Raw genomic sequence first — 23,496 nt, 5'->3', positions numbered from 1 at the left:
GAGGGTGGTAGTAGGAAGACGTGGCAATGGAATTAACTATTTAGCACTGAAGCACTGCTGCCCCACAGAGCTGCCTGCGCAGTCAGACAGTGACACTCTGGGAGGGGACACTTACCACGGCTCAGCAGCCTCTGCTGGGATAGGACGTGACAAGAAATTCTTCACTGGTTCTAAAGCAGGGAGAAGTAGAAAAGAAAGGTTCAGGTACTGAACAGATTTGAGGAACCCAGTCTCTAAAGCTGGAAGGACTGAATGGGCACAGGTTACCCAACTGCTTCCACACTGACATCCAGGACTGGAGGAGAGGTGAGCCCGGGGGCCCGGGGCCACATATGTGTCTGATGCAGCACCAGGCAGGCTCTCCGAGCACCCTGGGGCCAGTGCACCCATCACCGTCCTGGGGAGCAAATAAAAATAAGGCAGTCTTGGGCGCCTCAAGCAGTGAAGATCTCTGGATTCTGAGGGCTTTATATGGGATCAGGACTTTCCCTCCATCTCTGCAAGGACCCAAGAGGAAAGCACCATGATGATGGCACTTCAGGTCTCTTGTGGGAGCCATGAAAAATTTCTGTTTGCCCGTTGTGACAGCCAATTTGTTTTATATAATATTAGTTCCATGGATGAGGGAGCTACTTATGGCCACATGCTTTGAAAAGAACCACATTTGAATTTATTCTTTGTTGAAACATAAAGAGAAAAAATTAGTACTTTTAAATCTATTTGCAGATTGTTGATTATTATTCAATCTTCAGCTTACTTGAAACAGGAAGATCATATCAGTGCTCCAAGGGAAACATTAATACCCAAAGTAGACTTATATTGCTACACTTCAGTACATTTTTAATTAAAGTTTTTGCTATAAATGCTTGTGCCATAATGTATGCTAAATAAATTTATCCTGTGATGGGACCATCATTACTTTGTCAACTGCCTTTGGGAGCCATTTGACCAATATTTTATGTTTTGGGACAAAACTCCAATTTACCAAACATCACTTCTCTATCATCTGCTGACCTCTGAAGCAGGCCCACACAGAAAGAAAAGCTGTCAGATTCGCTATGCTTTCCTGAAATGGTAAATGGAGATACTAACAGTTATAAACAACTCAATCTGCCACACGTGCTTATGGCAATGAAGCAGCCTTCAATATAGTTTCTCTTACAGACTGAAGTATGAAAACCAAATTGTAGCAAATAAAAATAAGGCAATTCTTTCAGATCTCTGGCCTCAATTTATCTCAAAACCCGAGAAAAACTCCGACAGCCTCTATAGTGTATAATTGGATATTATTCGCAATTTTCCAACAAGGATTTAAAATATACTGTCATGTGGTGGTCACTGATAGAAATGGAAATGAGAGTGTCCACCAAATGACAGTTGTGCTAACCAGGTCTGGTTGCCTGCTGTGCTGACAGTGGGGGAGGGAAAATGGAAAGGGGAACACACTTATCCAAAGATAGGAAATGCCCATCTATTGTGAGGAGCTTCTATGAATTGCTGTGACTGTGATCCTTCAAACAAGATGCTTGGGGTCCAAATTTCATACAAATAATCCCAAATAGGTTAGAGATTATACAAACTGGCTCTAGTCCATGACATACTGACACAGCCTATCCTAGAATTCAACTATATAGACTTTTCTTGGAGCTGTTTTTGTCTCTATCTGTTGGCAGTTCTAGGTTGGAGAATTTTTCAGACCCCTGTTCAGGATATATGGGAGAAAGTCAGGAAACCCTGGGAACTCACTGTCATGTTGTTCCTCACATCCTGGGGACTCTTGGTTGTCGTCTGCTTTTTCTCAGTCTTCTATCTCTTGTTGTGTTATGTCCAGGTTTTTCAATCATAAGGGGAAGTTTGTTTTCATTCCTCAGTAGGATGTTACCACGATTTGTTATCTAGTCACCATTTGGACAAGCAAGAGGCCTTGAAGCTTTATTTTATTAGCTTGATGGTAAATCTACTTCTGGATGTAGAAGAGTTAACTGCAAATGCAATGTCCTCAAGATGACCACAGAGTACATGGAAGGAATGATCATACAATTTTGCATGGAAGCTACTCTTTCCCAGTGTAGAAAGAGGGGTAACAAGACAAAATGTGTGTGTGTGTGTGTGTGTGTGTGTGTGTGTGTGTGTGTGTGTGTCGCAGAGGGCAGAGGGGGGCAGTCAGGGGGAGTATGGATGAGAAAAATGTGCTAGGCTTAATGTAATAGAGGTCATGGTGGGATCAAATTTGTTTGAATTATACCATATGGTGTAAACCGGAAAGAGGAATCAAAGCGAGTGATCAGAGTGGGGAACTTGTCATGCAGATGTCAGAGGTAGTACAATTAATAGCAATAGAAAGTCTAGGGTATAATGACAGAAATGGGTGACCTAGAGTGGGTTAGAGGTCAAAAACATTGAAAGGAGTTAGAAGCCAACTAACTGAGAGGCCAGGATGCCAAATGGATCTGTATAGATGTAGGCATTTCCACATTGATGATGGAATTGGTTTTACCAGGGTAAATGAAGGGGATGGATGGTAAATGATGAAGACAAGGGGGACGATGGTGCTGTAGCTTAAGAGCACATGCTTCGAAGAAGCTGGAGTTATTCAGGGAAAAGTAAAGAGCAATGGTCTGGAAGGAGCAGAGTATCAAGAAAGATACCTTCTTCATCTCTACTCACTCTTAGAGGAAATATGGGAGGCAAAGGGTCTATATTTGAGAGGGCTGAGGGGAATCAGAGTTCTCAGTGAACAGGTTCAAATACAGCAAAAAAGAGAAGAATGCATTCAAGGAAGACAGTCAGAATATAAAGCATTTTGCTGAACACAGAGCACAAGTTTTAGAAGACAATTAAGAATGATTGTGGTACCTCATTATTGTTTTGATTTGCATCTCTCAGAGATGCAAATTAGTGATTTTGAGCATTTTTTCATATGCCTCTTGGCCTTCTGTATGTCTGCTTCTGAGAGGTGTCTAATCCTTTACCCATTTTTTGATTGGATTGTTTATCTTCCTTTTGTTAAGTTATATGAGTTCCCTATAAATTTTGGAGATTAAAGCCTTATCAGATGTCACATTGGCAAATATGTTCTCCCATGCAGTGGGATTTCTTGTTTTGTTTTGTTTTTTTGGGGAGGGGGCTTGTTGTTGTTGATGATGGTGGTTTCTTTTGCAGAAGCTTTTTATTTTGATGTAGTCCCATTTATTTATTTTCTTCTTAGTTTCCATTGGCCTAGGAGATATGTCGGTAAACATATTGCTATAAGCTATATCTGATATTTTGCTGCCTATAGATTCTTCTAAGATTTTTATGGCTCCCCATCTTATGTTTAAATCTTTTATCCATTTTGAGTTTATTTTTGTTTATGGTGCAAGTTGGTGGTCAAGTTTCATTTTTTGCATGCATTTGTCCAATTTTTCCAACACCATTTCTTGAAGAGACTGTCTTGACTCCATTGTATGTTCTTGCCTCCTTTGTCAAATATTAATTGAGCATAATGGCTTGGGTCGATTTCTTGGTTTATTTGTATGTTCTTGCACCAGTAGCAGGCTGTTTGGAGAACAGTGGCTTTGTAATATAATTTGATGTCTAGTATTGTGATCCCTCCAACTTTGTTCTTTTTTTCTCAGGATTTCTGTGACTATTCAGGGTCTTTTTTATTCCATATAAATTTTTTGGAGAGTTTGTTATAGGTCTGTGAAATATTAACAAATCAACAAATGGCAAGTGCTAGCAAGGATGTGGAGAAAAGGGAACCCTTGTACACTGCTGGTGGGAATGCAAACTGGCACAGCCTCTGTGGAAAACAGAGGAATTTCTTCAACAAATTAAAAATCTAATTTCCATTTTACCTAGTAATCCTACTCCTAGGAATATATCCCAAGAAACTAGAAACACCAATCAGAAAGAACATATGCACCCCTATGTTCATAGCAGCACAATTTACAATAGCTAAGATTTGGAAACAGCCTAAGTGACCATCATCAGATGAGTGGATTAAAAAATGGTGGTACATCTACAAAATGGAAAACTATGCTGCTGTAAAAAAGAAAGAACTCTTACCATTTACAACAGCATGGATGGAACTGGAGAGCATTATGCTAATCAAAATAAGCCACTCAGAGAAGGATATCACATGATCTCACTCATTTGTGGAATATAATGAACAACATAAACTGATGGAAAAAAAATAGATCCAGAGACATAGAAGCATCGAACAGACCCTCAAACCTCAGAGGGAAAGCAGGTGGAAAGTGGGCTGGTGTGGGGTGGCGGGTGGGGAGAGATCAACCAACTTGTATGCCTATACTCATAACAATGGGAGTGGTGGTGAAGGCCTGGGCTGGGGAGTGGGGGCAGACTGGGAAAGAACAACAGTGGGAAAAGGGACACATGTAATACTTTCAACAATAAAGAATAGTTGTTGTTGTTTTTAAAAAAAGAATAATTATGGTGTCATAGGAGGTTAGCATGTGGGTCAGATGTGTGGGACAAATGGAGATAAAAGTCCAGATGATGAAAGATTGTCAGGCATGACAATATTGCTTGGGATAATCTCTTAAGAGAGGGTGATTAATCAAATTTAATTAAAACTTCTTTCTCCACTGGTCTCTATCCAAGTTCTCATATCCCATAGAGGTGGCAGCTTTATTTTGTGCTTATCATTCTGGCTTTGGTTTCTTCACTTTCAACATCATAAAAATGTAAGCTTTTAAAGCTTAATTTTATATTTAGAAGGTTTTAGCTTGTTGCCTGTCCTAGCACAACTTAATTTCCATGCCCCTAGTCCTTTACTTTAAGCCATTTTTTGTTGGCTGAAGTTGTTTTTACATTTTTTGTTACAATTGTTATAGTTTTTTTAAAGAATGAATGGGCAATAATTTTATTGAGCTCTTGCATATGTCGATATGTAATTCTGTCAATATGAAAGTGAATGATGTCAAGAGAATGAAAAGACAAGCCACACACTGGAAAAAAGTTTTTGCAAAAGACATATCAGATAAATAACTATTATCTAAAATGTACAAAGAACTCTTAAAACTTGACAATAAGAAAACAAACAACCTGATTCAAAATTAGCGTACTACCTTAAATACCTCACCAAAGAAGATACACAGATGGCAAGTAAATACATGAAAAGATGCTTCCGGTGTTTTGTCATCAAGGAAATGCAAATTAAAAAAAAACACACACCTGTTAGGATGACCAAAAACCAGAACATTGACAATTTCAATTGCTGGTAAAATATGGAGCAATAAAAAGCCTCATTCAATGCTGCTGGAATGCACAATGGTACAGCCACTTTGGAAGACAGTTTGGTGTTTGTTTTTTTTTACAAAATTAAACATATATTTACCATGTGATCTAGCAATTATGTGTCTTGGTATTTACCCAAAGGGTTTGAAAATATTTCCACAAAACCTAGCAGCTGTATTCATAATTACCAAAATTTGAAAACAATGTGTCTTTCAGTAGCACAAACTGTACTACATAGAGATAATCGAATATTATTCAGTTCCAGAAAGAAAAAAACTATGAAGCCATGAAAAGACATAAAGGAAACTTAAATGTATAACACTAAGGCAAAAAAAGTCAATCTGAAAAGGCTACATACTACATGATTTCAATTATATGACATCTGGTCCTATTTTTACTACCTGGAGGTAGGTTCACAGTGATATATAATGAACATGTACTATTTGGTATTTCTTTTCATAACTTTTTCTGCTTATTTTTTTCTATGGAACAGAAAGAGAAAGTAAACTAATGTGATAAATTGGAGAATAAAAATTCAAAATAATCTTGGCAGATTGGTGTGATATGTGAAAATCAATAATAACAATTAGTAGAATAAATATACATACCTACATTTAAGTTTTTAAAGGATTTCAATGGGTGTGGAGACTTTGTAACCAGTTTATAGGAAACAAGTCTTGGAAAATTAGTTAAATAAAAGACTACGGTGATGAATAATTTTGGAAATAGATATAGTGACATTTGCATAACACTTTCTAATGCAATTAATGCCACTGATGAAGCCACAGATCATTCCTTTAGCCACTGATACACCAGTAAAACCAAAAATGGTTAGATAAAGTCTAAATACCACTGGATATGTGAGACAAGATGATCTAAGACAAGGGTCTCCCATGGATCACTGGCATAACTTATCTGATATTGGCCTATGTAAAGAAATTCATTAATCATTCAAATGCAAGGGTCTGACCATAATAATTTTCTTCAGTGTAAATGTGATATCCTTTGTGTTTTGATAAGAATTTCTTACAGTCTTTATCTTTTATCTCTAAATTTCTTTAAAATTTTCCAGACAGCAGCCATAACTTCCTTATTTCTCAAGCTATAAATCAAGGGGTTCAACATAGGTGCCACCACAGCGTAGAATAGAGCAACCATCTTCTCCTCTTCCACTGAGGATGCTGACCGTGGCCCCAGGTAGGTGAAGATGGTAGCCCCAAAGCACATGGACACCACAGTGAGGTGGGAAGCACAGGTCCCAAAGGCTTTGCTACGTCCCTGAGCAGAGCGAATACGCAGAATGGCAGCAACTATATGACCATAGGAGAAGAGGACCAGGGAACAGGGAAGCATGATCACCAGAAATCCTGAGATGGCCACCATGACCATGTTGAAGGAGATGTCCACGCAGGCTAGCCGCAGCACAGCCAGGGTCTCACAGGCAAAATGGTTAATAATGTTGTGACACAGGGGAAGCTGAAAGGTGATGATTGTTTCCATCAGTGAATTCATGAAACCAGCCACCAAGCAGCCGGCAGCCAGCCTCAGGCACAGCCCTCCATGCATGATGACTGTGTAGTGCAGCGGGTGGCACACCGCCACATAGCGGTCATAGGCCATGGCTCCCAGCAGGAAGAACTCAGACCCGCCCAAAGCCAGGGACACATAGAGCTGGAGCACACAGCTTTGGAATGGGATGGACTTCTGGGCTGAGAGCAAGTGGGCTAGCATTTGTGGGGCAATACTGTTTGCATAACAAAGGTCCACAAAAGATAAAACAGTAAGAAAGAAGTACATAGGGGTATGAAGCCTGCTGTCCAGTCTGATCAGAAGAAGAATGAGGAGATTTCCCACAATGGTCACCAAGTACATGATCAGGAACAAGACAAAGAGGGACACTTGTGCTCCCCAGTCACTGGACAGCCCCAGCAGAAAGAACTCACTCACCCATGTCTGGGTTTTATTTTCCTGGCCCATGAGTTCCTGAGGATTTAAACTAAAGGTGTTGATATAACAATCATGAAAACTCAGGATTGAAAGGGTGGCTTTTACACCATATAGAGAACCTACCCATCTAAACCTAAAGTTTCTCTAGAACACATCAGCCAAACTCTGCTTGAACATATCCATAGATGAAGAACACAATGGGATCCAGCTGTGCAGCTGAAAATCAAGGAGAAAAGAAATTACATTCTTGGTGTTCAATTAACTGGAACATAATTTCTCCCAAACATCTGTTCTTAAATGGGAGAAGGTAATGAATGAAGTAGGATTTAAAATCTTACTCAATTTAATAGTTGTTATATAATCCCTGTCTTTCTGGTGAGAAAGTTCTTGGTCCACATGGAAGTATACTTCGGAATAATGTCCAATACCATTTAACTGCTTTTTATTTACTAGGTTTCCACTCTAAATATTTCTGACACAACCCTACTTACCTCTCCTCAGTGCAATGTATCTATGAAATCCTAAATGATTTAAATATAAATATTCTTATAGGTGTTTTTTTACTAAATTATTTTGAATTTATCTTCTGTAACTTGTCTTTTTACTTTCATTGATTTTAGAGAGAGAGGAAGAAGAGATATAAACATCAATGAGAGAGAAACATTGATAGGCTGCCTCCTGTACAACCCCTAATGGGGATTGAGCCCATAACCTGGGCACGTGCCCTGACCAGGAATTGATCTGATGACCTCTTGGTTCATGAGTCAATGCTCAACAACTGAGCCACACTGGCTGGGCTGTATTTTTACTTTGAGAGTGTCAAGTAGAAGGCCTCTTCTCAACCTACCTCACACAAGTGGCTCAGTTAGGCAAGATCAACCTAAGGTGGTCTAATTCAATTATCAGGTGTTGCATAGAGAAGGTATACATAGCTTCTAAAATTCATCACTTATGCCCCACAAGAGGAATTTAATGGAGTGTTTATTGATGTCAGGTTATTACTTAATAACATATTTTCTTAAGGAAAAGACAGCTCATTCACTCACAATATAACATTGATATAACCTCACCAGTGAAGATAGAAGGATAGAAGATCAGGTCATAATTATAGAACATATGGTAATGTCATAGGCAGTAGTAGTTTTTTGACCCCCAAACAAAATTTCTCTTATGTTTTCTCACTTACAGAAGGAAATAAGTGATCCATAACTAAAGCATACAGATGGGAATCTGAGGTTTTGGAGACAATCCTGTGACAATACATGTAAGATCGTTATTCAAATGGCTCCCTAGATTATTCATGCCCTAACTATAGATGTACAGCAGACTACAGTTAAATTTATTGAAAGGTTCAAGTTTCAACCTTTCAAAATGTTCGATATCATACCACCAATGAATGACACAGGTGGTTTGGGGGACTTAAGATTATAGTTCATTATTATCAAGATAGCAATATTCAGATGGTTAGTCATCAAATATTCAGGATTTAGTATTGTTTTGAATAAACTCCAAAATTTTGAGAAACTTATTAAAAAGAGAGCTTTCAGCCCAGCCAGCATGGCTCAGTGATTGAGAATCGACCTATGAACCAGGAGGTCCTGGTTCGATTCCAGGTCAGGGCATATGTCCAGGTTGTGTGCTCGATCCCCAGTAGGGTGCATGCAGGAGGCAGCTGATCAATGAGTCTCTTTCATCATTGATGCTTCTATATCTCTCTCCTTCTCCCTTCCTCTCTGAAATCAATAAAAATATTTTTAAAAATAAAACAGCTTTCAGAAATTGTCACACAATAGAAATGATCAAACAATGTCAGGTACCACCCTCAAGCCCTTGTACTGGAAGCTTCAGTCACCCACACCAAATTTAATTGGAACAAGATACTCAGCTACAGGACTGGCAAAGAAATATAAAATGCCTAAATATGTAAGACTCTTCACTGTGTGAAAAAATAAAGGAGTCAAAATCTTCATGAAAAAAATAGGTGGTTTACAATCAATAATGATATTTTCTAGAACGTTTAGTATTAACAGGTTTTTTTAGCCTCATGGCTAAAAATCAATAGCATAGCCTTAATTTTTTGTAATCCCTTCTTTGTAATTTTCTTTTGCATCATATCTATTTGTACACCTATTTCTTTTTGTTCTGCTACATTCTACTCTGGAATAGAAAATATTGTCATTAGACTGGTTGGAACATTTCCTAGTCATGAAAGCCCGGATAAAAATATGGATGGGTAATGTTTACAGTGCTTTCTTAGCCTTATGTAAATGTACTTCAGATACTCCAATGCTTTTTGGAAATTCACCAATAGCTAAAAGAAATACACTACAAAATACAGCTAAATGCAAGACCCATCCATCCTTCCCCACCCAACTGCTTTGTACCCAACATGTGGCTTCCTACTCTTGTAGTTTTCAGAATATTTGGATTGAGGGCATCATCAGATCCACGTTGATAGGCAAGGGAGTTTTCTGGAAAACTATAACTATTTTCCCTAGGGATATCATTTTAAGTCTAAATATTTTAACTATATTTCCTTCACATGTGTTTACTTTTCCCTTTATTTTCTCTTTCCCACCTAATATCCTGATGGCTATAGTTGGCATCTAAAGATATATATACACATATTTCAAAATTTGCTGACAACATAGATGTTGAAGAAATCAATAGTTATTTTGTGTTGCCTACTCTGTGTTTGGGTTAAACAACTATGCAAATCACAAATAAAACCTAAAACATACCAAAGTAGGATAAATTACTTTCTAGAAGTATTTCTATTGTGACCTTTCTTTAGAGGCACACCAGTGATTTTGTTCTACATTGTATGTAAGACTTATTCCAAATAACCTTTCTTTAGTCCCATCAGCCAACAGCTCAAGTGTAAGTGTGATGCAGCAGCTCCTCCAGGTATATCAGCAGGTCTGTATGTGCGCATAGGTGGCATGGATTGAAGGTGATGGTTAATGGTAAATTCATTTACACTGTTTGAAATTCTATAACCAGGACTTAAACAAATGTCAGTTTTTAAAAATCAAACAAACAACAACAAAACAAGTGATGTTTCCTACCTATTTCCAAAAATATACTCTTAGGAAGGTATTTGTGCTTAAAGCCATGTTGTTTTTGCTTAGTTATGTAGTCAAGCAAGTGTATTTCCAAGTGACATGTTATTTGTGTAAGCAATTTTTAAAAATAAAATATATTTGATATTTTTAAAAAGTGATATGTCAAAGTAAAATCTGTTTCTTTGTAAAATTGTTTTAAATAAGTTACCCAACTCAATTACCCTGTGAATCATTGAACAGCCAGGATCAATTTCAGAAAACCTTGTCAGTCTTGTCCGTTGTTTGGTGGCAGATTATGGGAAGAGAGCAAACAAGCTCCTGAAATACTCTTGCCAAGCCAAGACCAAAAACTCCCGGGGGTGGGAGGAATGTTAAGAGAAGAATTTAAAACCATAGCTACACTTTTTTCTATATCAAGTTGATATGAACACTTTATTTGCTAAACACCTACTCTGTACCAGGCATTCTATTGAATCTTTATATATCTATTAATATAATGTAATATAATGTCATATAACAATCTTCACAATACTGAATTTTGGCTTATTATCTCTATTTTGCAGATAGAGAAAAAGAGGTGAAGTGAGTAGATAGTGGAGGAGTCAGCAGGTAAACTGATTATCTGATAACCTGGAGTACATCTGCTATGCTCCTCCTCTACATAGCATGACCCTGTGTTTGTACAGCACAGTGACAGTCACTGTTCAAAGGTTGTGGACTCACCTAACACAAAAATCAGGAGATATATCAAGAGGACTGACTTCTTACTTTTGGTCCCATTCACTTCAGAATCATGGTTGACCAGAGAAGCCCCTCCCACTCACCTGTGAAATTAAAGTCTGGCCTTTAAGCCACATGGCCAGCATGTCAAGGAGAAACAGGAGCGCAGCACATGTCTCCCATTAGGAACTCTTCTTGATGTATGTGACTAACTGTCCTCTTTTATACATTTGAAAAGGCAATCATGCTTCTACTTTGTGTTGGATATGGCGATGAATACAACAACGTAGAGTAGATCCATGGCAGGAAGTCTTTTCTTCCTCTAAGAAAAAAATAAAGGGCTCTGCTTATAGACTATAAGGACACAATAATGGTCTAATATCAGAAAAAGATAAATCAAATGTTTATTTTTTTAAATTAGCATTCAAAAGAAAATGTGAAGCTAAGGATATTTTTGTCTAGTTCAAAGAATATCCCTAACTGGTAGAAGGTGAAGCACGACAAAGGATCCTGGACTGTGGGGATGCATCTTATCTGGTTGGAAAGACTTTTCCCTTCTGAGTCACTCCCACGGGAACTTGGAATTTATTCCTTGTGGTTGTGAGCACTTATAAGTAGTGCTTACATATCCCTCACTGTTTGTGTAAATAGTACTGTCACACTAACATAAAAAAAGAGGTTATATTTCCCAGTCATTTGGCAATCACATCAAAGACAGCGATAACATGTTGAGCAGCTGTGTAGTTAAGCTGAAATCACTACAGAGAAGAGAAGCAGGAATTCTTTCCACAGTCATAGGAATGTTTTCTTTCCATAGTGTCCTCTCAGGTCCCACACACAAATATACTCGCTTGTGCCCAAGCTGTTCACAGATGCCTTTTCATACCTGCTTAGTTGTACACTCACAAATATAAAACCAAAATAACATTGTGAACATACTAAATGCCACTGAATTGTGTACTATTTGATGTTATGTGAATTTCACTTCAATTTTTAAGAAAGTTTTCACAGACCAGTGATATGTCTTTCTAAATGTCTTTCTCAAAAAATCAAAACTAGCCCAAATTTAAATAAATAAATGTAGATAGGTAAACAAATATTTAAAAGAGAAAGTTGTGCAAAATGGACAAATGAGAGAAAAGGAGGGGATACCAAAATGTAAATAAGAATAATGAGAGAAGATATTAATAAGCTAATATGGAACAAACTAAAAAAGAGAAAATGGATGGTAAGAAAGAAAATCAGAGAGGAAGTCAAAGAAAAAGAAGAGCACAATGAAGAAACCAAGGCAATAAAAATGAAACCATATGAGGAAGAAATGGAAAGTATGAAAATGCCATTTTCTTGACATTTAATAAATTTACACATTGCTAGCTATATGTATGCCAGGGCTTCCAATATTTTATTTATCCTGGTATTCTGTCTCGGTGTGTGGTGTTCAGTCATTTCTTACAGTGAGATTTTTATAGAATTTGGTACTCTCATGGTGGAAACCTTGATCAAAATATACTTACCAGAGAGATCAATGGATCCTCAGAAAATCTGAAAAGTGAGATCTTTCAAGACAACAGCCCCACACATATGCACATATGCACATACAAAAATCTCCAGGACATTTTTTTTTCAGTTACATTACTGAAAAACCCAAAATTCCCCACCAAGAGCTAGAAGACTCAAAAACACTTCATTAAGACATGTATATTTGGCATTACTGTATATTTCCACACAAGCTTAATTTCTGCTCTTTGGCCCCTTTATTATAATCTGCTTCGTAAAGAGGAGCAGTACTTCACCAGAGTCGTCTCTGCATTGAAAAGCACGGTGGAGATGTTCACAAACTCACATTCCTTTTCTCAGAGTTTTTAGAATCATTTTAAGAGGAGATAGATGTGGGATAAAGAAGAGAAAACTAAGTAAAATGATAGAGAGCAGGAAGAAATGGGGGGATGGCACGGATTTGAGCTGGAGGAAAAGCAAGGGCTTCCGGGTCCATCTGCCTCCTGTGGGCAGAGTCTCCCCTCCTCCCTGCTCAGCTCCTTTCCAGCCCTTTGCCATTATCGGGCTGTTTTCTTTTCTTTGCCCCAAAGTACTTAAAGGATGAGCATCAAGCTAGAACCAGTCACACAATTTTTTTTTTTAAATATATTTTATTGATTTTTCACAGAGAGGAAGGGAGAGGGACAGAGAGTTAGAAACATCGACGAGAGAGAAACATCGACCAGCTTCCTCTTGCACACCCCCCACCGGGGATGTACCCGCAACCAAGGTACATGCCCTTGACCGGAATCGAACCCGGGACCCTTCAGTCCGCAGGCCGACGCTTTATCCACTGAGCCAAACCGACCAGGGCCACACAATTTTTTAAATCAAGTAGAATACCTGCATTTATCATTACCAACAACAGATTTCTTTCTTTGGATTGTTTTCATGAAACTCAAACATTTTATTTTCATTTTGAAAGACCCTTTCCATGGACTGATGCTTTATGAAAAAGCATTTATTCTAAAATCTTACCACATCAGTTTTCACATTTGTAAAATGAAGATAATGGCATAGCACAGCTGGCATGGTTCAGTGGTTTAGCGTCAACCTATGAACCAGGAGGTGACGGTTGGATTCCTGGTCAGGGCACATGCCTGGGTTGCGGGCTCTATCCTCAGTGTGAGGTGTTCAGAAAGCAGCTGATCAATGATGCTCTCTCATCTCTGATGTGTCTCTCTCTCTCTCTCTCTCTCTCTCTCTCTCTCTCTCTCTCCCTTCTATTCTGAAATCAATAAAAATACTTTTTAAAAAGATAATGGCATAAATAATCTCTCTCCCAGAGGAATATACGCATAGTTACCTACAACAGCAAAAATAACAAAAATGATTTATTATTATGCAAATGGAAATAAACTTGAAAATATAACACTATTTTCAAAACATACACCAGCTAACTGACCTCAGCACACAAATGTGTACACTGGGACCTAGAGAAGCCAAATTATATTTCTGCCCAGTCCCAGATGTGCAATTGTGGAAAGCACTTCATACATGGTGTTACTTTAAAAACTTGTTCTCCAAACAGAAATTTGGTATGGAGAGAAAAGAGCAAGTCTCTGGGGGTGGGGGGGGGGTGCTCATCTTTCTACTCCATCAGCAAAGAAGAGGCCCATCAGCACAGACCTGGCACCTGACCAGTTTCCAGGAGACAGTGAAAAGCAGAGTTCATGACTGCAAATCTAGCACTGACTCTTCAGCATTCTCAGGCTCATCCACGTGGGGAATCCCTAAAACAGTTGCACGGTGCTGGCGTCCTAATTTGGATAGCCAGAGCATTTTTCTTAGGACAACTTGTTACTAGAGGACAAATACATCACACTCTTAGGCTCAAAGAATACAGGAGAAGGCATGGATTACAGGACCTGGTTTTGTAATTCATGCTCCCCATTAAGTGTTGAAGAAAGGCTGAAAAATGACAGACCCACCTTTGGAGAGTGAAGGAGGCTATCCTGTGCAAGGCGGGGAAAGCTTGCCATTTAAAGCAAGTGCAGTTCAAGTTACAATATGAGTCTCTTTCCCTTACTATGTAAAATGGACTTAATAATCTCAGTGTTGGGTGTTGTGAGCACTGAATGAGGCAGGTCATTCAAAGCACCTAGGTCAGTGGCACGTGGGTGTCACTCACATGGTAGATGCTGTAATCATTGGTGGCTGCCCACAGCACGTGCTCCATTCATATGTGCTGAGCAAATGAGAAGTGAAGCGTGCTGGGCATTCAGCTTCTCCCGTAACTTCGGGCCTCCAGGTCAGCTTAGGGCGGTGATGGCGAACCTATGACACGCGTGTCAGAGGTGACACGCGAACTCATTTTTTTTGGTTGATTTTTCTTTGTTAAATGGCATTTAAATATATAAAATAAATATCAAAAATATAAGTCTTTGTTTTACTATGGTTGCAAATATCAAAAAATTTCTATATGTGACACGGCACCAGAGTTAAGTTAGGGTTTTCAAAATGCTGACACGCTGAGCTCAAAAGGTTCGCCATCACTGCCCTAGACAGATGCTGCTTACTATTGGGCTGGTCTCCACCTTTGGAATCAACCATCACATCCTGTAACCTTTTAGAACTTTGCCTTTCCTTTCATGTTAAGGAAGACAGCCTTCCTATAAACCCTGGTTTGTACTTAGAGATGTTCAGGGTTCAGAATTGCTAAGAAAAGTGCAATCACCCTGTGTAAACAAACACCACTGAGGATGTTGAGCACGGTACAGTGAAACATGCAGAGGCCCAGTGTGTGCCTCTCTCCCCTTCCACAAGAGTGAGAGTGAAGACTTCCACTCGTGTGCCTTGTCCAGGTGACAGCGACCAGGCTGCTCTCTGCCTGGCCACCTGGCACTGCCCCAGGAAAGGGCTTGTGGTTTCCTCTCCCAACTTATTCTGGGAGCTGGCGGCAACAGCATCATCTCCCAGCCAACTTTCTAAGCACAATAAACAATCTGTCTGCTGAGGGCTACCCATGTGAGTGCTGCAGTTAGAAGGGGAATTTTAACCAAGTCCAAGTTAGCTTTGGATCTTCAAAAAGACAAAAGAGACCAAAACAAAGTTGCTTTTCTAGTCTCCAAATGTTACTGGCATTTCTCATAAAATACTGTTTTGGGTCTTTTTTTTTTTTACAAATATCAATTGCAGTTGACATTCAATATTCTTTTATATTAGTTTCAGGTATACAGCATGGTCGTTAGATATTTATATAATTTACAAAGTGATCCTCCCTATAAGTCCAGTACCCACTTGGCACCATACATACTTATTGTAATAATATTGATTATATTCCCTATGTTGTACTTTACATCTTCATGACTATTCTGTGACTACCTATTTGTACTTCTTTTTTACTTATTGTGCTCTTCACTTTGTGGATTTACTATATCATTTTTTATCCCTTTACCATTATTTGGTATGTTTTTAGAAGGGAAGGCAACAGACATAAACTCATTTACAAAATATATTTCCTCACCTTTAAATATTATAAATTCATTTTTATGACATACCATAGAAAAGATGACATTTCCTTTTCCTGTTAGTGTAGCCATTTGTCCTAACATCATTTATTTAGTAGACTCTATTTTCCTAAATTTATTTGAAATTTAATACTAAATCCCATTTACAAAAGTTTCTTTGGGTTTATATTTTGATTCATGGATGCCTGTCTTTTTCTATACCAATACCATAGTTTTAATAGTAGTTACTTTATAATATATTTTGCTATATACCAAGGCAGGCACACCCTCACTTTATTACACTTTGTTCTCAAAAACTTAACTTAATGAAGGTTAAATACCCGAAATCCACAACAAACATTATAATTAATGGAGAATCTATAGATGCTTTGCTTTGGATCAGGAACAAGAAGGGATATCTGCTATCATAGCTACTGTGTGATATGACATTAGCAGTCCTGGCCTAAGAATAAAAAAATAGATTAAGATGTACCAAGTTTATAAGAAGAACTATCACTATGTACAGATGATAAGATTACAGTGGGGCCTTGACTTACGAGTTTAATTCGTTCCATGACGGAGCTCATAACTCAAATTACTCGTATGTCAAATCTTAAAGTGAACGAGTGAGACACGTGATGCTGGGCTGATGTTGTGGCGTTCACTGTGACGTTCGCTGCGCCAGGCCGAGAGACTGTTCGTATCTTGAAAAACTCATTAGTCGGGACACTAGTAAGTCAAGGCCCCACTGTATATATGTAGGGGAAAATATTCAACAATATGTTAGATTTAATAAGTAAGAACTAGATACAAAACCACCTTACAGAAATCAAGAGCATTTATGTACATCAGTAATACCAACTAAAAAAATAAATGCCAGTTATAAATGCAACATAAATTATAAAGCATTTAGGGATCCCTTAACAGAGAGTATACTAGTATATGACTTCTATCGAGTACTCTGCCAAAACTTTGTCTTCCCAGTATTCTTTACCTACCTTTTCTATTTTACTTTTCTCTATAGCAATAAAAACCACATAACATACTCCATATAATACTTATTTATTATATTTATTGTCTATTTCCTTTAACTAGAATGTAATCTCCAGGAAAGCAGAGATTGTTGTTTGCTTTTCACTGTTGTATCCACAACACCTAGAAGAGTGTGTAGCACATAACAGGTATTTAACAAATATTTTTTCAACACAGATGGAGAAAATATTAACACTCACAAGAGAAATGACATGATTTGAGTTATGTTTTAAAGGGATTGCTCTGAGGGCTGGGATGCAAGAGTAGAAGCAGAGAAATTTGTTGCAGACCTTTGCAGGACCCAAGTGGAAGAGATGGGGGCTTGCACCAGCATGTAAGAGTGGGAGAATGAGAACTGAGCATATTCTGTTTAGATCTAGAAAGCAGCAACAATAGGATATTCTTGTAGATTTTAATCATTTGTGAGAGAAAGAGTAGTAAATGGCCTGATCACAGTGGTGACGCAGTTACCATGAACTGAGGTGGGGAGGCATGGATAGAGCAAGGTGGGGTGAAGGGAGACAAGAATCAGGAGTGCAGCATAAGTAATTCATATCAATTACTTATCAAGTAATAAAAATAAAACAATTTTATATCTTTTAGGCTAGAAAAAAATTCAAAGTGTGCAGGCTCTGTGTAGATAAGAACTCTCATGCACTAAAGGGGTATAGAGTTATAAAGCTACTAGTGGCCCAGGGCATGAAATTTGTGCACTCGGGGTGGGGGGGGGTGTCCCCCAGCCTGGCCTGTGCCCTGTCACAGTGTGGGAACCCCACGATCCATTGCCCCAAAGAGGTAGTCCCAGTCCACCCATCCGGGGCTCCTCAATGGATTTCCCCAAAGAGGTAGGCCGGAGCTGGGGAAGGCCTGCAGACCCCTGGCACAAACACATGGAGGTCCCCGCTGCAGCCCTGCCCCCAGGCCAGGCCACAGCAGAGGCCTGCGGACCTCTGCGCACCTGTGGACCCCTGACTGGGGCCGCAGAGGAGGGGCCTCTTCGCCACAGCCCTGCCCCTGGCTGGGGCCCCAACGCTGCAAGTCCCTGCCCACCCGCTCCTGCTGCGCATGCAGCCCGCTGATCGGTCGTTACTGTGATGGCGTCCCGGCCAATTTGCATATTACCCTATTATTAGTATAGATTCTGGAGAGAATATTCTATGACCTAGCAACTTGACTGCTGTGTGTATTCCCTAAATAAATTCTCACATGGGTACTTAAGTGTGCATATATTATGATGTTCAATATGGGGCTATATGTGATTGGGGGGATGGGGGAGGGGTAGTTGGGTTCCATAACAAAGAGTTATAGCTAAAATATTGTGAGCACCATGGATTACTATGAACAGAAGTAATAAATGAGCAATATGTATGGGTCTTAAATATACATGTAGATCTTTAAAGTCTAGTGTTATGTAGTATAGACAAAGGATGAGTAGTTAACAATATAATGCACTTTAAAAAAATACATAAACTTCAGAGGGAAGGCAGGAGAGGGCCAAGAGGGGGTAAGAGATCAACCAAAGGACTTGTATGCATGCATATAAGCATAACCAATGGACATAGACACTAGGGGGGTGAGGGCATGTGCTGAGGGTTGGGGTGGCAGGGGAGAGGTCAATGGGGGGAAAAGGAGACATATGTAATACTATATGTAATACTTTAAACAATGAAGAATTTTTAAAAATACATAAATGCACCTCAATTCAATTATATGTATCAAACACATTAGAAATTAGAAATAAAAGTAGAGATGGAATTTTGAAATAATTAATTTTTAAAAATTAATAAAAGGCCTGTGTAATGTATTAATGTCCCATGTACTGGGGAGTATTATTAATCAATTAATTCCACTCTGCACCTGAGAGTTTTAAAGTTTTATTTATTTATTAACTAGAGGCCCAGTGCATGAAAATTCCCTCAGCCTGGCCTTCCCCTCTCACAGTCCAGGAGCCCTTAGGGGCAGGAAGCGACCTGGCGATTAGGGGAAGGTGACGCCCCATCACACCTCTGCTGCTGCCACTGCCAGCAGCGCAAGCCTTGGCCGGCCCTGGTTACTTGAGCCTCAGGCAGCCCTAGGTGGCTGGGCAGCCACCATCTGAGGATTGCCTGTGCCTCGGGGCCTTGCCGCGTGCCTGCCATCCTGGCGGGGCCGAGGGGACTCGGCGCCGCCATCTTGTGGCTGTGGGTGCCACCATCTTAGAGAGTGGGGCAGTCAATTAGCATATTCCCTCCTTATTGGCTGTGGGAGCTGCCATCTTTGTGACAGCATGAGGGCCAATTAGCATATTCCCTCTTTATTAGATAGGATATTATAAATTCCAACACATATGGTCATTATATACTTCAGAAAAGGCAACTCCTAAAATAGTAAAGAAAATTTCAATCAATAAACTATTCAATCAGCAGGAATTATTAGTATTGTTAAGGCACCACAAATACAAATATGCTTAAATGAATAGTCCTTGCTCTCAAGAAGCTTATAGTCTAGCTGGTAAATACAACACTGCCTTTCTTTTCTTTTTCCTTAATCCTCACCGGAGGATATTTTTCCATTGATTCTTAGAAAGAGTGGAAGAGAGAGGGAAAGACAGAGAGAAATATCAATGTGAGAGAAACACATCTATTGGTTGCCTTCTGCACGAGCCCTGACCAGGGCCCGGGCCAGGGAGTAGCCTGCAACTGATGTATGAGACCTTGACTGGAATCAAACTCAGGATCCTTCAGTCTGCAGGCTGACACTCTATCCACTGAGCCAAACCGGTGAGGGCAAGACTCCTTTTCCAAGGCAGCAACTTGGATTTTCTTCTTTTAAAAAGTGGGAGATCAAAAAACCTTTGCTGTTGAGATTTTATTCAGAAATTTTAGCACGACTTATGATGCTAATTGATAGGATTCAAAATTTCCAGTGAAAGTCAGTATTTATGATTAAGCTATTAGTATTTATTAGTAAATTAATACATTGCATAAGTCTCAGCTTTCATACACAAGAAACTTAAGTCTATAATTATTTTCTCCATGAATATGATGACTTGTGGAAAAATAAAATTTCCTTTTATAGAGATTTATCTGTTTTCTTCTGACTCTTGCCAGGTAACCAATGTGCCACAAATGCAGTAAGAGAGGGGATGGGAACAGACGAAGAAGCATGCTACTGCTGGATCACATCGTGCCTTGCATGTGTGGAGTCTGGATTCTACTGTAAACAGTATAAAGATGTGCCCTGATTTATTTCCTAAGGTAAAGATGCCTTCTCAGGTCAAATGGTCCAGGTCACTCAAATAAATTGTATGGCAATAAAGAGTTAGAGGGGACTGATCAATGAGAGAGACTTCATAGACATATCAAATTGAATGAGACTGAACTACAATGATTAGGGATGTTTGTTTGGGTAATGACACTGAACTACAATGACTAGGGATGTTTGTTTGGGTAATAAAGCCATAAAGAAGTACAAGTAAGTGATTGCTACAAAGGTCAAGATAGTATTTTGGGGGAAAAGGAGTTGTGATTAGGACAAGCACATGAGGGGCTTCTGTCGTAGCTGCCAGATCTGCTTTTTTACTTGAGTGTTTGTTACAAGGGGTATTGTATTCTAATAATTCACTAAGTTACACATTTGTTTAGTGTGGTTTTCTGCTTCTGTGTTTTATTTCACAACATAAAGTCAAAAATAAATAATAATTTTAAAAATTAAAGCTGCTATGTAAAGAATAAAATGTAGAAAGCAGACTGATCATATATTTTGTTAATAAAGCTCATGGAATCTATTGATGGATTAGATATAAAAGAAATTATTTTCCTAGCCAGTTTTGCTCAGTGGATAGTGCATCAGACTGCAAACTGAAGGGTCCCAGGTTTGATTTCAGTCAAAGGCATGTATCTTGGTTGCAGACTCCTCCCCAACCTGGGCCCTTGGTCGGGGCTCACACAGGAGGCAACCAATCCATGTGTTTCTCTCACATTGATATTTTTCTCTGTCTTTCCCTCTCTTCCATTCTCCCTCAAAATCAATGGAAAAAAATATCCTCAGGTGAGGATTAAAAATAAATAAAGAAATTATTTTGAGTGCCTGATGGTTCCTTTTACTAATACAGTCAAGGTATACTGGGACAAAAGGAAAGGAGTACCCTGGGCTAGAAGAAGCAAAAGCAATAGTTCTATTTTAATTATGTTAAAAATGAGATTCCTATGTGATAAGTGAAGGGGTTAAGTAAGCCAGTAGACATATGTGTTTGGAGCACATGAGAAACCTCTTGTTTGAATTGGAGATAAGAAAAATAAGAACTTTAGCTTTGACAGATAAATAGATTAGAATAGATGGATGGATGGATGGATGGATAAATACATAGATAGATAGAGGCCATGGTTCTCTGTAAAATCACAGACATGGGATAGTGATCTACTACAGGCAAAGCAATAGGAAAAAAGTTCATTTTGAATAATTGTATATAGAAAGAAAGTTGCATAATGCTTAGTCCTGTAGTTGTGTCCTAAAAATATTTTTAAAAATAGTTGAATATCTACTCTATGCTACCACTCTACTAGGTATTTTATATTGATTACTTATAATCTTCAGGATAATAACACTTACTGGTTATTCTTTTTATAGTTGAGGAAACTGGAGGTCAGAGGTATTAAGTACATTTTCTTTTTTTTAAAATACATATTTTATTGATTTTTTACAGAGAGGAAGGGAGAGGGATAGAGAGTTAGAAACATCGATGAGAGAGAAACATCGATCAGCTGCCTCCTGCACACCCCAAACTGGGGATGTGCCCGCAACCAAGGTACATGCCCTTTACTGGAATCGAACTTGGGACCTTTCAGTCCGCAGGCTGATGCTCCATCCACTGAGCCAAACCAGTTAGGGCTTAAGTACATTTTCAAAGCCATATTGCTGGTGAGCGTTGGGTCAAGATGTGAAGTATGGTTGTACTCAGCCTGAAACTTTTCATTGTCCACATGGTACTTCCTGAGGGAATATGCAGGAGGACTATGAAAGGGATGGGGAAATATGAATTCTAGGACAGATTACCCAGCAGACCTCTGTTTAATAACTGAACGCTCTTTTTTTTTTACCACATGTATAACAGGGCAATGATACATAGTGAAAATGTGGACTGGTGTGGAAAGTCAGTCTAAAAAGGATGTGCTCACTATTTACCTTATCAGCAAATCTGAGGAGAAAGGACATGTCAATCATTTCCTCTCTGAAATGTTCTCTAGGCTGTTGGAGGGAAGTAGGACTCCTTTGAAACTTCACCTTTTTTAAGTTTTCTCACCACTCTTCTTAGGGCACTCATCACCTCCTTGTTCCTCAAGCTATAGATTACAGGATTCAGCATTGGAGTCACCACAGCAAAGAAGAGGGTGGTCATCTTCTGTTCTGCTGAGGAGTCACCTTCAGGTCTCATGTATGTGAAGATGGCTGTTCCAAAGCACATGGACACCACAGTGAGGTGGGAAGCACAGGTCCCAAAGGCTTTGCTACGTCCCTGAGCAGAGCGAATACGCAGAATGGCAGCAACTATATGACCATAGGAGAAGAGGACCAGGGAACAGGGAAGCATGATCACCAGAAATCCTGAGATGGCCACCATGACCATGTTGAAGGAGATGTCCACGCAGGCTAGCCGCAGCACAGCCAGGGTCTCACAGGCAAAATGGTTAATAATGTTGTGACACAGGGGAAGCTGAAAGGTGATGATTGTTTCCATCAGTGAATTCATGAAACCAGCCACCAAGCAGCCGGCAGCCAGCCTCAGGCACAGCCCTCCATGCATGATGACTGTGTAGTGCAGCGGGTGGCACACCGCCACATAGCGGTCATAGGCCATGGCTCCCAGCAGGAAGAACTCAGACCCACCCAAAGCCAGGGACACATAGAGCTGAAGCACACAGCTTTGGAATGGGATGGTCTTCCAGGCTGACAGGAAGTGAACAAGCATCTGTGGGACAGTGCTGTTGGTGTAACAGATGTCCACAAATGACAGGACACTGAGGAAAAAGTACATGGGTGTATTTAGTCTGCTGTCCAGTCTGATAAGGAGGAGGATGAGAAAGTTCCCCAGCATGGTCACCAGATACATGGCCAGGAAAAGGAAGAAGAGGGAGACCTGAGTTTCCCAGCAGCTGGACAGGCCCAGGAGAATGAACTCACTCACCAAAGTCTGGTTTTCCCTGCCCATGAGTCTCTGAAGACAAACCCCAGTTATAAATCAATAAATACCAGATACTTAAGGTGGCAGAGAGCCTGATAGGGCATGTAGACCAAATAGCCATCTAAAACTAAATGGCGTGGTTTCCCTAATTGTTTCCTTCAGGGTTTGGAACCATAGTAAAACACATTAACATGACTCAAGTTCAAGGAGAAAATAAAATTCTTCTATTCTCCTTCCTTAAGTAGGAAAGGTTTTATTAGAATGCTTAGACATTTAAGTAAAAGATTAACTGTAAAACACACTTTCTTCTTCAGAGCCAATCCTTAACCCTGAAGTTTGTCTA

At 39.4% G+C, this 23,496-nt stretch overlaps 2 protein-coding genes across 2 annotated transcripts; both read right to left on the bottom strand.

Annotated features, from left to right (window-relative positions):
• Nucleotides 1-6,279: 6,279 nt before the first annotated feature.
• LOC102253464 (olfactory receptor-like protein OLF3) lies at nucleotides 6,280-7,221 on the bottom strand. Its single transcript, XM_005862838.1, has one exon. The coding sequence runs from the start codon at nucleotides 7,219-7,221 to the stop codon at nucleotides 6,280-6,282; it is 942 nt and encodes a 313-aa protein (XP_005862900.1).
• A 14,993-nt stretch (nucleotides 7,222-22,214) lies between these two features.
• Nucleotides 22,215-23,180, bottom strand: LOC102253162 (olfactory receptor-like protein OLF3). The gene has a single exon (XM_005862837.1). It carries the CDS (start codon nucleotides 23,178-23,180, stop codon nucleotides 22,215-22,217), a length of 966 nt encoding a protein of 321 aa, XP_005862899.1.
• Between the last annotated feature and the right edge of the window lie 316 nt (nucleotides 23,181-23,496).

This window comes from Myotis brandtii, unplaced genomic scaffold (assembly GCF_000412655.1).
Source record: "Myotis brandtii unplaced genomic scaffold, ASM41265v1 scaffold168, whole genome shotgun sequence".
In the NCBI taxonomy this organism is placed as follows: domain Eukaryota; kingdom Metazoa; phylum Chordata; class Mammalia; order Chiroptera; family Vespertilionidae; genus Myotis; species Myotis brandtii.
The sequence above is the reverse complement of the archived record's forward strand: the minus strand, read 5'-3'. Positions and strand labels throughout refer to the sequence as shown.